The following is a 15,200-nucleotide window of genomic DNA, read 5'->3' on the forward strand; positions in this document are numbered from 1 at the left end:
ATTTGTTCTTTACAAATCTTTATTCCATTCCAAACAAGGACACTTTGTGGACAAAAGATCCCAGATGTTTTTGCTACTTTCTACTTTGACTCAAACATCTGGTTTACATTTAAAACTGTTTCTCTGCATTGCCAACACATGGAAGAGATCAGGCAGCCTTTGTGTGTTGAAATATCTCTTTTCTTGTGCAACTTCCTCAGACATTACAGTCAATGTGGAGAAACAGGAAGAATCTGAAGCCTTATCTGTGTGCATGTATGTGAGCCAGGATGCAGACACACAGAGGAAATACAGGTTTTTCAGGATTAGGGTTTTGCTTTTGGCTGATGATTTCCAGAGTTGCACTGCAGGCAGTGGACAACATGGAGGGAAATATGACAGCTTCTGAGGTGAGACATTCATTGCTCAAAAACCCAGAATTTGTATTTTGTAGAGCATTGTCTTACAAGGGTTGACTAGTCATGTCTTCAATTTTTATGCAGCTGAGATACGTGCAGTTAAAATTTAGTGATATCAGTTTCTATTAACTAGCTCCAGTTCACATACATGTAGATAAAACATATGCCTGTGAAAAGAAGTTCTTAATTATCAATTTCAAATTGTTTTTGAAATTGTTTTTCATACAGTGTTTTGCTGTTTATGCTGTTTAGACAGAGAGAGTCTACCTTTTTTGACTTAGAGATATTCTCTTTGGAAACAGGAATGAGATTATTTTGGTTGTAAATTGGGGCTTGTAACACGTGTAGCAAATCACATGTTTGCAACTCAACGACTTTGGGTTTCTAAATGTGGAAGACAAAATGCTGAACACCAAATAACGCATCAGGATGAGGAAGCAAGTTGAACAATAGCTTTGAAAAATGTTGCCTGGTGTGATGAGTCTTGACTTTTGAGGTGCCAATTTTAAACAGCATTAAAATAGGATCCTTGTATCAATGGCTCAGGCCACAGACTGCATACATCTCCTCATGGCTTCTTCAGGTAAGGTGATACAGTACATATAACAGAGCTCAGATCACCACACTCTACTTTCTCAGAGACGGGCACACTAGCTGTGTCTCCATTACAAATGCGAACCTTTGTCAATATTCTGCTAATGTTAAAAAAAACACAATTTCACAATTGTGGTGCTTCCATCAAATAAGAAACGCAATTAAACTCACAAGAGAATAAGTTTGTTCAAGTGACAAGTCATTAATAAACAGAGGCCTGAGCTCCTTGGTCAAAGACACTTTGAGAATTCCTTATTAACTGAGAAGCCTCGCTCTACAGCGGCTTGCTCATGGGACAGGAGGAGAATACTTTGGCAGAACACACACAGTCCAGGATGGGACGTGCTGAACTTGGAGTGCAAAGAGACACCAGACGCTGCTTAAGTGGTTAAAAAGACGCAAATTCTTCTTCTCTGGTTTCAACAAAGTGAGGATGTGGACAGCTGAATGCTGACATCACCTACAATATTGACAGAAAAGTTAAGATATAATTATTTATGTCATTAATGTATTCCAGCCAACTGCTTCATCATCCATTTGCCAAAGTACATGTCGCATAACAGTATCCACAGAGTTACATTTCAATTTGGTAAAAGCTTTCAGAGCTTCTCAGAGTGAAAGAGTGGAAAACCACAAATTAATTTTCAGTCACAACACCTAGATTTGCATAACTTATCCACTCCTGCTGTCCCTATGTATATCTACAAAGTGAGCGCTTCTTCAAAACACATCATCTGTGATGCACCGCTCTGGTTCTCTGTCCATTCAGTTTCAAATTAATAAGACTTTGGAGGTAGATTTTTGATATTATGATTTTGATTGCTCCTTTCACTGTTTTTATAATCTCTAAGATAAAAAGAGAATGGGTTTCTGGGCATCTTTTAACTCAAGAAGTCTCAAAAGCTTATACCGGATAGAAATGTCGTTTGATTGGAGTTGGAACACACTAGCACCTTTTCATGTCCAATTATAAACTGTAAATGGTCCAGATCAACAAACTGATACTGTGGAGCTCCCTGGAGCTGAGCAAACAGTCTCCATGATTTCTGTCCAAATCACAGATGGCTGTAATGAAAACACAGGCATAATAATCATTGTTAGGCTGGGTCACTCTATAAATTCCTTTAAACAAAACGTCATTCTGGAACAGAGTGATTCTTTAATAATGCACCAAAAACAAGATCACACTGCAGTGGGCTTTTTCCTCTGGGAACAAAAATAGTGGTAAATAATAAAAGCAAACAATAAAAGGTTGCAGTATTCTAAATCTCAACTCTCTCAATGCATTTCAATTCATGGAAATCAATCAATATCAAAGTCGTGTAAAACCACATGTAGATTTTGATGCCTGCAAGACATTCAGAAAAGGTTTGGACAGGGCCATGTTCACCTTTTAAAACCAGTCAGGAAGCATGTAGGAGCAATAATTATTGAAATCTTATAGGTGGAATTCTTTCCCATTCTTTCTTGATGTACAAATACAGTAAATAACACACCAGACATTATCAGTGGGACACAGGTCTGGACTGCAGGCCGGTCAGTCTAGTACCTGCACTATTTCACTGTGAAGTAATGGCCCCGTTGTAAGACATACAGAATGAGTCTTATTGTATTCTTCATCATTCTTTTGGCCAAAACCTTAATTGTTGACTCTGCAGAACAACCTGATAATCTCCTGTCATAAATTGTTTTCAGGAAACCATCCATCACTCCTCGTCTCTGTGTGCTGGAGAACAACAATATATTGACAGGAGAAAAGAAATTGTTCTACAGGCATTGAACAATCTGCAGATCAACTGTAATGAGGTAAAAAAGATATATCAACACCTCTTTTCTCTTTATTTTATGTCTTTTAAGGTTTTGCCAGCTCTACTGACTTTTATATGAAAGTGGATTGAGAAAGAAGGGGAAAACATGAAACAAGGGCCACCAACTTATAACGGCCACATCACAGACTGATGCCTCCAAACATGGGTCATGCACTACAACATTCTTTATTTTATTTGTCTAAAAAAAAATGACTAGACTCATATGACTAGAAAGCAGAATAAGAAAGACAGAGGTCCTTCAGCCACGTCTTCATCAAACACAAAATTCTGCTGCCTCAATTTTCTGGCCCTTGTTCATTCAGTTTACTTGCCAAAAATCTCTTGATGCCCATTCTGATCAGTGGATGAGATGGTTCATTCTAAAATAAAGAAAAAAAAAAAGGATTTTTAGTTTAAAGTAATTTATAATTAGAGCAATCAACTTGTCTGACTCTCTGATTTCTCTTTCCAGGATTTAGTCCCTCACATCGCTCTGGCGGCTTCTGGTGGGGGTCAGAGGGCAGCTGTGAGTCTGATAGGCTTCCTGTATCAGCTGGAAAAGGAAGCCATGCTGGACACTTTGCTTTACATAGGAGGAGTTTCTGGGTCAACATGGTAACAGAACAAATTAGCCATAATTACACTACATGCTGGTCAAATGCTGAGTAATTGGAAGTTGGAACAAGCTAGAAACCAGTGACTGGATCTCTCATAGAATGGAACCGGAGCAAAAACTATGTAGAAACAGAGATGAAAAGCAAAAAAGCTTTAATGAACGACCCAAACATATTTCACTTCTTAGCAGACCTAAAACTGCAGTACGTAACTAATACAAAAGTATGTTTTTTTGTACTTGTCACCATTTCCTGACAGTATAACATGAAACAGACAATCCAGCTCCTCTGCCTCCCTGTGGTCCTACAGCCATTTGCAGAAATACACTGCTTCCTGTCAGAAACAACCAATCACAGCCAGGAGGAGGCTCTATCTCACTCCTGTACGTCCTGCTTTCAAACACCGTCCATTTCTGCTCATACATAGACCTGATTGATGGTGCTCTGCTGCTCTGAATGCTGTCAGTAACACTAACAGGGCCATGCCCACAGAGCCAGCCCTTCTGGATAAGGATGAATGACATGATGGAGAGACTTAAAGCATGCAGGAGAGTGGGTCCCTGAGGTCAGCTGCCAGAGGCTTTACAGCCTCATGATGGCTAACAAAGGATGGTGGAGTCTTCCACATCATCGTCTGACATCATGAACTCCAAGTCCTTTGACTCTGCCTAAACCTCGTCCCTATGTACCTCCAGAATTGGTTGAGAAATTGCAAGATCATCACAAATTTCATCTGTCTGTATTAGTGGGAATGTTGGGGGCATTAGAACTCAGGCCAGTTGCAGTGAGTGTCTATACCTCAACTTGATATTGGCAATTTTTGTTTGGTCAATCAATCTATGATAGTTTTGCCATTTACCTCCAATCATTTAGTTAATGATCAAATTTAAACATTGTTTCATGTAGTTCACACTTTATTTAAGAGCACCGAATAAAAAAATAAGTGATTTATATTTTTGTGGTATCGTTTTACAACATTTCCATGCACAAGGCTTTTTCTTGACTCCTGTGTGCCTGCCGCTCATCCTCTTCATTTGGTCAGGTCTATGGCCTTCCTGTACAATGACCCTCAGTGGAGCTCCAACATGGATGAAGCGGTGTCCAAGCTGTCGGGTCCTGGGGTGGAGCTGGAGCATGCTGTGGCCTGGTTGGCTGAACAGTCCAAGGAGGAGCATTTCTCTCTCACTGACATCTGGGGGGTTCTAACCTCTGCTGGCATCATGAAACAGGTTAAACAGGCGTAGCTTGGACCTTAGACATCCATCAGATGGGATGATTCCTAAAAAAAAAAACATCTTGTACTTTATCAGCTGGACAAACGGCATCTTTCAGAGGAGGCCAGCAGGAATGCCACCAACCCCTACCCCATCTACTGTGCTCTAGAAAAATACTGCTTCTCACACGGGCCGCTACAAGGTACACTTTCATCTCCATTAACTGGGGTTTACATGAATACAGTCAAAACGGCAACACTTTATTTGTCAGGGTATGCATAAGACTGACATGGCACTGTCATAAACATGACATAACACCTGTCATAAAGATGAAGGAGTCTTTATACTTTAACAGTTTACAACTGTTGTCATGAAGTTTCAATCGGTAAGTAATGACACATATAATGCAAAGTTGACCATTTTAATGGACTTTTAATACAAGTTTTAATGCAACTTTGCATTAAAAGTGTGATTTACCAAATGACACTTCATGATTTCAGTCAAAAACATTCATAAAGACTCCTTCATGTTCATGACAGATGTTATGTCATGTTTATGACAGTGTCATGTCGGTCTTATGCACACCCCTTCAAAGTGTTACCGTTAAAGGTTTTCTCTGTTTGTTAGGTAAATGGTTTGAGGTGAGCCCTCATGAAGCAGGATTCACAGAGTTGAACTTCTTTGTTGAAACGTCACTGTTGGGCAGCAAGTTTCACAACAGGGAGCTGATTGAGAAGAAACCAGAGATGGACATGATCAGGCTACAGGGTGAGCTTTACAATCACTGTGCAGTATATCCAAACTCAACTGTCATCACAATGCCTATATTTAAAATACCTCAGTTACAAAGCGCTGTTTGCTGAGCCACAAAGTCAGTAATCCAGGGTAGGAAATGTTAAAACCACAATCATGTTTTATAAAATTTATTTGATCAGAAAGCTCTGAAGACTGCTGGGCCTGGTGGGGACCAAAGCCCTGTCCTGATACTACTAAAATATATCTAGAAGCAAAAAGTACCAATGTCTAGCATGACCATAAATTGTTTCCTTCATTCATAAATATATATTTTTTGACTGTGCAGGAGTTTTAGGCTGTGCACTGGCTCATGAGGAAGTCATCAGGGATGTTATCCCTCCCTGGCTTAATGGTAATCACCACTGGAAATGTATTCTTAGTAAATTCATATTGGCTTTCTGATCTAACTCATTTTATTTGTGCTTCTGTTTCAGTGCCCATAGATGATGTAAGCATGGAATACCTGCGTGTGTACAACGTGCTCAGAAACTTGATAACTCTCACCTCAAGCACCATTCAGGATCCTACTGCCCTGTCTGAGCTTGAAAAGTTGCAGAAAATCCTACATGGTATGAATTCTAACCTATATGCTTTGTATTGAAAAATATGAATTTCTTCTAAATTGGTGTATATCTGTCCAGCAAATTTCTTTTTGTAATTTCAATTTTTACAGTCATATGGTCGATTGAAATGCAGGTAGTGCTGACTGGAGAAGAACTAGTCTTTCTTTGATTTGTAACAGGATATTGATGCAGCAAATTCTTGTTTTTATTTGTTACTATGCCTGTTCTAATGCTCTTTTCAAGACGAGGTGCATCATAATGAGTCTGTTCTGCTGGAGTCACTGGATCCAGAGGAGAGAAAAAATCTGTTCCAACAGCGGAGTCTTGGGCTGATGAGGGCAGTCGAGATCTGGGGCCAAAGTTTGGAGGATGGAGCTTTCAAAACATCAGGTGTGTATTCTATAGACCTGGAGCTCAGGCAGGGGTTACTGGACAGTAAAGAATAGAGAAGGACAAGATTAATTTAACAAAACTTTGCTTCTGTGTGTTTTCTCTAGTTTCTTTCCTTACGAAGCAAGTCCTTCCTCTTATTTTGAAGTGGGAGTGGGGAACAACCAGCAACTTCCTCTATCAGTTCCAGAGTGAGTGGACAGATCTCTAGAGCACAGATGTTCAGCTAGCCTGCATTAAGACAAACAAACAAGAGTTTGGACACTTTGAAGTGAGGTTCTGTGACGTCATTATCTGCTCTGGACCCCTTACCTGTGGATAGATGTTATGTTGTGTGTGGTGTACACAGGATTGCTAACTCCCACCACAAATATTTATTTACTTTGTAACAGACTCACTGTGGTATATCTTTATGTAGTAGGTTAGAGAACTGTTACAAATAACTCCTTATAACGCTACATCAAAGATTTTAAGCAAACTACATACTTCTATTTCACTGGTCGTCCCTTAGTGTGCTCATCAACACTGTCTCCAACATGACAGATCCAGCTATGTTTTTACCAGGAAAGGCTGAAAAATATATAGTATTCTCAGCAAAAAAAAGAGAAATTTTACCATGTGTTCAGGAAAAATTCAGCTACATTCTTGAGAAGACACAACCAGTATATCAACAAAATAATAGCTTCACCAGAAGAAAAGCAACATTTTAAAATCATTCAGCCAGAATTAAATCTGACTAAAATAATCTGTGGAGACGTGACGAGTGCTGTAGACTAGACACGTCTTCCCAAACTCTTCCCAGTTTGAAACAGTTTGAGTTGCTTCCCAAACAGTAACTCAAACTGTTTCAGTTTGAGTTACTGAAACATTTGACCGACCTCTCAGGTTTATCCAGCATTTTTTCAATGAATTGAAATTTGGTCTCTACAAAACAGAGTTCCTTTAAATCAAAACTAAAACCTCCCCTGTTTAGAGTTGCCTTTGATTCATAACTGGAACATTGATAGATATATTTGATGTCTATTTTCTCGATGATGGCATTAGACAAAATATAACGTGCATTAATTGTTTTATAATTGATTACTGTATGATGTTTTTATGGTGCAAAGCACAGTGAACTGCCTTGTTGCTGAAATGTACTGTACTAATAAACTCGGCTTTTACAAATTCTTAACTTGTGTTTCTCACAGATGATTCAGTTCCTGATTGTCTCCAGACTAAAGAAGAATTTCACCTGATCGATGCAGGGCTGCTGATCAACATGGCCTACCCATCATTCCTAGGAGAGAAGAGAGACATCGACCTCATCATTGCACCAGAGTCTAGTGCTGGAACTATGTTTGAGGTGCTCAAAATTACTGTTACCTTTCATGTAAAGACTTGTAAAAAAATAATAATTATATGTTTGCACTGATAAAAATGAAAATGGTGTTCCAACACAACACTGACAACAGGGCAGAACATGCTCAGTCCTCTAATCTGTCAAGTTCCCCAGAGTCCTGCTAATCACCTATTGTTTGACTCAGGTGTGCTGAAATACACCCACCCACACACACACGCACGCACGCACGCACACGTCTTCTATGAAGCAGCCGCTGATCACAGTTGGTTGGAGCATAAAGTGTATGTTGTTGCTTATAGAGGATATAAGATATTATGGCCTTTCAACTGGACAATTTCAAATGTTTTCTGATGCTCGAAATAGTTTCTGCAGACAAATTTACCTCAGTTTTCAGTCGCAGTGGGCTCTGATGGTAAATCCATCTAGTAAGATATATGTGGCATATTCTGGCAGCTCAGAATAAAACACCTTCTCCAGATATCCCAAAGATAAAGAATTGTAACAGCCTAGCAGCTTTTCTGATATCAGCATTCTTCTGTGTAAAGTCGCAGGAAGTGGATATAGAAATTATGTTTGATTTATCAGCTTAGTAAACACATATATTCAACAATTATGTTTGGATATGGAGCCAGAGACATACTAGTTCACTAGTGTGTGAACTAGTATGCTTGGAACACAAGCAATCCTGTCAAAATAGAATATTAGTTTTTTTTTAAACTAAAATCATAATCCTTTACTTATTTCTGTCAACCAGCGCAGTGTGCATGTTTGAAAACTGAGAGAGTAAACCTAATGAGTCTATAACTGAAGTCAGGCTGAGAAAACATTTTATAGATGTTGTTAAAAAAAACAACAACATAAAATCATAGTAGCTTGATAGGTCGGTTGACGTTGAGAATGGACTGAATCACAGCTGGCACAGTAGAAGGTGAATTGAAATTAGAGCAAAACTAAAAAATAAATACAAAGCAAAAGTAAAAAAAAGAGAAATAATTGTCTTGTAAGAGCAAAATTGTGTATGCTTGTCATAGAATTCTAACTAATAGGGAACGAGACAATGTTTGGAAGTGTTCATAAATTAGAGAGTGGTTTGTCCCTTCAGGGCTCCTGTACTAACATGGCACAAAGGGTGATGTGGTTGAGGAGAGTCACTGTGGATTAAACTGCCTGGTCTGTGACAACAACACAATTATTTTTCTGTGGGATTTTACATTAATGAAAAAAGTAGACATTGGGTTTCTTCCTATCAACACTTTAAAGTTGTTTAAAATGACCCAAATCATTTAGATTTTTTAATAAAGGCCATGAAAGCTGTAAGCACTGGGGCCCAGTATGGAGCCGCTGATCTTTCTACTCCTGCTTCCTTTTACAGACTCTGATTCTTGCCAGGAACTATGCAGCTGAAGTGAATAAACCCTTCCCACAGATAGATGATAAAATCCTGGAGGAGAGCAACTGGCCGAAGGACTGCTACGTGTTTGAGGGAAAAGAAAAGGAACCGACCATCATCTACATGCCGCTTTTCAACCAGCAAAACTGCAAAGGTTTGATCTGTCAGCCTTAACTGATTAGTCAAGTTTAGTACCATTAAATTCTCCTCCCTATTAGTCATGCTCGTTCCAAACCTGCGCCTTTCATGGAAGAGTGGCAAGAAGAAATCCTCTGCCGTAACAAAGAGCCATAATAAGTCCCACATGGTTTGTGTAGTTTGCCACAAACCATGTAAGGCGCACAGAGAACATGTGGAAGAAGGTGTTCTTAATGGTTGTGGAAATTTTCCATCTGTCAATGGAAATCAGTGTGACCAGCAGGTGGAGATCTTTTTAAAATTAAAATGATGCACCCAAACACAGACCTTTCAGTGCACAATATTTTATTTAACAATTCCTTTAAAACAATTCCTTTTAAAAACGAGGCTTCAGGCCCACTACTCGGTCCCTGGGACAAAAGGAACACAAAAGGAAACAGGACAGACAAGTTCAATTATTCCAAAAAAATAAAAACATGCAATGCAAAACAAATTAGTAACTTTAATCACAAAACAAAACAAGGAACAAGTCGTTGTCATCCGCTTCCAAATGCCCTTCGATGGAGCCGGAGTAGTAATGCCCCGCACACACAGCCTGCCCAATCCACAACAGGTTTATTTGAGCGGCCCAATCAAACAAGACAAGACAAGACAGCAGAGCGTCCAAAGCGCTGCAGCTCCAAACACAATCAAGTGCCTGAAACAGAAAGCCCATCAACTGTGGATCCATATAAAAAAGAACAAACATTAAACAGGTAGCTTACCCTGGGGTGGAAACACAGCCTAACCCGGGAGGAAGCGGGTCAGCAGGTGAGGACCAGATTGAAGCCGCCCGCCACAGCAACCCCCAGCTGCAGCCGGCAACGCCATCAGAGCAACACTGCAGAAATGCACGATAAGTGTAGCACCCAAAACCCAACCATGATTTCAGCCACGGATAGCAAAACTGTCACTTACGATCGCAGATGAGTCGACCAAACCCACAAGCCGACATGTAGCCGCCGACTGCAGCAACAGTGGGAGAAACAAAGACGCACGCACCTTGCAGCGGCCCGCCCAACTATATAGGCATCTGCCCCGCCCACCAATCAATGGTGCGCTTCCTGCTGCACCCGGTGCGCAGAGTGGGGAGGGGGGGAACACCATCCCACCACATCAGGTAGATGGAAGGAACTGCAGTTGCAAAAGATGATTCCACAAAGAAATGACTCAGAGGGTCAGAATGTAAATGTGCTTTTTCTATTAAATTAACTTTTTTGAGCTTTAAATCATCTTATAATGTTATCCCCTCATCAAAAACATGCCTGAAATGTTGTCTTTATTCTTTCATGCATGTTTGAGAAATCCTTTAATATCCATGGCACCCAGCCACCCAGCTGTGCAAAACGCCTGGGTGGACCTAGCCCCGCCTTAGAGGCTCAGCTCCTCCAAAGATCTGTAGCTTCCAAGCCTCCAAGCTTCCCCACTCAGCTCCATCAGACTAGCCAAAAGCAATTAGCAAATAACTGGAGGAACTGTGCGTCTGCTGAGCTCATATTAGCTACTTCTCAGTGAAACACTGATAAAAACATTGTTAACAGGTTAATAGAGGAGCCATATTGAGATGAATTTCTTAAGACGGCGTTTCAGAAAGAGCAGGAGATTTTAAAGAGACAGAGACCTCATTTCAAGGTGTTAAATTAAGAAGACAAATTTTTAAAAGTCATATTTGATATACAAATACATAGATACAGCTCTGGAAAGTTAAGAGACCACTTGCAGTTATCAGTTTTTCTGATTCTCTATAAGTTTGAGTAAAATTAACATTGTTCTTTTATTCGATGAACTACTTACAACATGTCTCTGAAATTCCAAGCAAACCTTTATTTACTTGCAGAAAATGAGAAATTATCAAAATGACGATAAAAAAATGCAGTGTTTTCAGACCTCAAATAATGCAAAGAAAACAAGTTCATATTCATTTAGAAACAACAATACTAATGTTTGAACTCAGGAAGAGTTCAGAAATTAATATTTGGTGGAATAACCAGGAGGTTTTCATCAATGGGGTTCAGTGCAGTGGGCTCTTCATTTGTGCTATAAAATTTTACTAAATGGCTGGAAAACACATAATACTGCCCCTTTTAATAATTATTTCAAAACATTTTAAAATACCCTGTATAATTTCCTTCCCCCTCCACAGGTATGTATCGCTGTGTGTTGGTCTGTCACATAAAATCCCAATCAAAAGACATTGGAAGTTTGTGTTTATAAAGTGACAAAATGTGGTTGGAACCATTTGTCAAATTCCAGAGCAGGTCTTTGGTAGACAAGACGATCTCTGGGTCGTTTCAGGTCACCATCTGAGTGGATGTCCTCTAAAGCGAGGCATAGTGTTCAAGGTGAAGGTAAGGATGCTGATTAAATGTCTCTCACTGTTTCTGCAGATGCAGAGGAGGTCAGAGAAAGGATGAAGGAGTTCGCCACCTTCCGGCTACCCTTCAGTGAGGAGAAGATTAACTTCCTTTTGGAGACGGCCAAAACTAACATGAAGAACAACAAGGAGATTGTGCTGAGAGAGATGAGGAAAGCTGTTCTCCGTCGAATGAGGAAGATGAGTGGATGAGTCTGTGGGAAGGTACAGGGTAGCAAAATGAGTCAGACAGAGAGATAAAAGGATCCAAGATTCTCTCTCAGCCTATAAATGTATAAGCTGAAAACTCACTGTGTCGTCCACATAGATGATGGAAAAATATACCGAATAACAGCAGTTAAGGATCTGAGTGTATAATACTAAGAAATGTCTTCACATTTGTTTTCTTTGATTTTTGTTGGTTTGGAGAGATGTTAAGTAAAGGTTTTCACACTGATGTTAGAATGCATGATACACCTTATTATGACTACAGGCAGAAACCCTGCAGAGCTCTGAGGAGTAAATATGTTGTTTTACATCTACTCTTGGTTTTATTTCAAGAAGACAAAATCTTGGTCTTTACAATATGAAAACATGGAGGTTAAAAAAAAAGTCTTGGTCCTTAATCTTAAAAAGAAAAACTAAATTAAAACAATACTATAAAAAAGAGCCTGCCAAAATGTCACTATAACAATTTAAAAAAAATAACTGACCATGTATTATCAGTAATTTTTCCCAGTGTTAGCGAAATGCCTTATTAGGTTTACGGGGTAACTATTTTATAATTAAAAGGTAAGTTGCTGTGGATCTCCATTTTTCCCTTGAAATGAAAAAAAAAGAAAAAAAAAACCTTGTGTATGTGTGTTTTACAAAGTTTAACCAAAATATTTAACTGAGACACAAAAGCATAGATAGATGATATCTGCATTGTAAATTGGAATTATGCTAAAATCTGATTTGTCTGTTAATCTGAAGTCATGATTAAAAACTGCACCTCTTGACTGAATTCATTAATTTTTTTTACCTGCTATTAGATGTTTTAAACAGTCTTCTGAATCTAATTGAATCTCAAACAAACAGTAATGTAAATACACACCAGGTATGCTGCTGGCCTCTCTAAAGAGGAAAAAGCAACAGAGAACAGAAAAGCAACCTTGTCCAAATTCAAGAAACTGCTTCTCTTAAGTTGATCCACAGTGTCAGGGAGCAGTGTTCAGTTATCCACCAAGTGTAAGTGAGTAGGGATTATCCCTAGTACCCTGAATTTGTCCTGCCTATTGATGTAATCTGCAGTTATAAAGTCTTTCTCCATCACTGCAATGGAGTAGTCAACAAAATACTGTTATTTACACCCTTTGAACTGAGCCATAGTTTGTCATGTTTCACCTGTTGGTTACGTATTATAGTTTAATTGGTAGATCAAATCACTGCAGCCTGATATTTTATTGGGAAATCAAAATAATCTTATCATTTTACTTATTTATTTTTTAATTAAAAAATCTGGGGTGCATATGAGTACAGTCTTTATTACTCAGATACCCCAAAATAAAATTGAGTGAAATCAAGCACTTTCAGAAGTAACCTGTAATAAACAAATCCATATTTGTCATAGCATAAACACCAATATTTACACTGTTTTCCAATGCTTTCATGCAATGCATGTAAGGCACCTATTACTCTACACCTAAAAAAACAGAATAATTAATTTGGTGTTAAGAGATGAGCGTTTTCTACTGGTAACAAACTGCCACAAAGTATAAATCAGATTTTTACTTTTGTGTTGAATGTCTGTTTTACAATATATTTACCACTAATGACAAACAAAAAAAAAACACTTTTCTGCAAAATTCACCAGCTGCACAATTCTTGTTAAATAGTGTAAGATAAGTGATATTTCAAAAGAGCAGACTAAATCTTATGTTTTTTGAACAATAACAGTTTTTGTTGTTAATCTGTTGCTAAGAGATTAGTGTGTTTACTGGTAACCAAGTGCCACAAAGTGAACATCAGATTTTTACTTTTGCAAAATGTACCAACTGCAAATTTCTTCTATCTAATCAGGTAAGCATTATTTCGAAAGAGCTTATGTTTTATAAACTATATAACTTGTTATTAATTTGATTTAAAGAGATAAGCGTTTTCTAGTGGTAATGAACTCCTTCATAAGGAGTCACCCCAGTCCTGCTCAACTTTTAACATACAGAAAGTTTGTTTTAATATCCTTGTTCTTATCTTCTTTTAGTTTAATTTAATTCACGAATTGTACTTGTAAGAATTTCTGTATAACTTTGTAATGCTATATTTAAAATGTCCCAAGTATCAATAAATTATTTCGAAAGAAAAAAAAAAAATCAACAAGACTGGCTATGGATACCGACTCAAAAATGGGGCCACCATCAATCACCTCCTCTACATGGATGACATCAAGCTGTACGCCAGAGCGAGCGAGACATCGTTTTGATACCACTTTTGTGGGGGTGGACTCAGCGGTTTGAACCGCATTAAGGGTGATGGGTGTAGAACAATAGGTACCTGCCATGCATTGGATGGGCAGGCCCCAATTAGAACATCATGTCGTAGCAAACAAAATACTAACCAGTACTCAAGTTTAATAAAGACAGCAACTTAATAAAATATGTTTTGCAAATAAAAATTAGATCAATAGAAAAAATGTTTTTTTTACATTTACTAGCTCAAAAACTGATATATTAAAAACTTTCTTTGATTGCTGGCAAATTGTAATGTTTGTCTTTGTTCCCAAGCTTCAGTTAAAAGGTCGACCCACTTGTTGACCTTTATTTATAGTGATTGGAAATGACAAACACAGAGGCTTATATTATTTACCCAGTGCAGTGCTGGGTAAAATAATTTCCTGCTGTAATGATAATTAGCAGTAAACCAGGGGCCGAGTGGGACATGGAGGTTTGGGGGTCCAGGCCACATGTTGCTCTGGAGAAGACTGACTGACCACTGTGGACTCTGAGACTCTGCAGGGTGACCAGAATTAAAGGGGCAGTGCTACATGTTTTCCAGGCACATTGTTCCTTTTATAGCACAATCAAGAAACAACAACCTTCAGATGTTATAAAAGAAAATCTGTATATATCAGATATGACTTAAAAGAAATTTGACTTTGTGGTTTAATGCCTTGAAATTGGGCCTCTGTTTCTTTAAGAAAATTGCTTTTTCTTGAACTCCACCTTCAGGAAGTCATGGCAACATGGCTCCTGTATTAACACTTTAACAACAACGTTTTTTACCAGCGTCGCACTGAGACTCTTTTGTGATTTGGTGCTTTATAAATAAACTGAATTGAAATTAAATTCATTTATATATTGTAAGATCACATTACTATTTTTTGACATTGTTCACTAATGATATATTTAATACATACTAATATACTTGTTTCCTAATGAAATTAACAACACATCTAACTAATCATCTAATGATTAGTTAATTTGTTAAATTATGGCATCTATAGACCTCTACAAGTTACTCAAAGCTAACAGCAGAGGGCGTGCGACATTCACGGTAGACATTTATGAGGTAGGCTATTTATTTA

General features: G+C 38.4%; 1 protein-coding gene and 1 long non-coding RNA gene across 2 annotated transcripts; one reads left to right on the forward strand and one right to left on the reverse strand.

The window, feature by feature from the left end:
- Window positions 1-200: 200 nt before the first annotated feature.
- On the forward strand, window positions 201-13,451 carry LOC103149264 (cytosolic phospholipase A2 gamma). Its single transcript, XM_007568337.2, has 13 exons — window positions 201-389; window positions 2,688-2,798; window positions 3,273-3,415; window positions 4,457-4,643; window positions 4,725-4,830; window positions 5,256-5,396; window positions 5,710-5,775; window positions 5,858-5,992; window positions 6,230-6,376; window positions 6,484-6,567; window positions 7,567-7,721; window positions 9,091-9,262; window positions 11,673-13,451. The coding sequence occupies exons 1-13, from the start codon at window positions 270-272 to the stop codon at window positions 11,849-11,851; spliced, it is 1,746 nt and encodes a 581-aa protein (XP_007568399.1). The 5' UTR covers window positions 201-269; the 3' UTR covers window positions 11,852-13,451.
- Window positions 9,575-10,539, reverse strand: LOC103149263 (uncharacterized). The gene is made up of 3 exons (XR_477452.2): window positions 10,204-10,539; window positions 10,011-10,126; window positions 9,575-9,943 (listed from the first exon to the last, which is right to left on the reverse strand). It is a non-coding gene; the product is annotated as an uncharacterized LOC103149263 (long non-coding RNA).
- Window positions 13,452-15,200: the final 1,749 nt, after the last annotated feature.

The sequence above is a fragment of the Poecilia formosa genome, unplaced genomic scaffold (assembly GCF_000485575.1).
Source record: "Poecilia formosa unplaced genomic scaffold, Poecilia_formosa-5.1.2 Scaffold220, whole genome shotgun sequence".
Lineage (NCBI taxonomy): Eukaryota > Metazoa > Chordata > Actinopteri > Cyprinodontiformes > Poeciliidae > Poecilia > Poecilia formosa.

Excerpts from the sequence above, each read along its gene's own strand:
- LOC103149264 (XM_007568337.2), top strand. The coding sequence starts at position 270 with ATGCAGACACACAGAGGAAATACAGGTTTTTCAGGATTAGGGTTTTGC. Across the intron at positions 4,831-5,255 it reads CTCACACGGGCCGCTACAAG|GTAAATGGTTTGAGGTGAGC; the intron begins GTACACTTTCAT and ends TCTGTTTGTTAG. Across the intron at positions 5,776-5,857 it reads TATCCCTCCCTGGCTTAATG|TGCCCATAGATGATGTAAGC; the intron begins GTAATCACCACT and ends CTTCTGTTTCAG.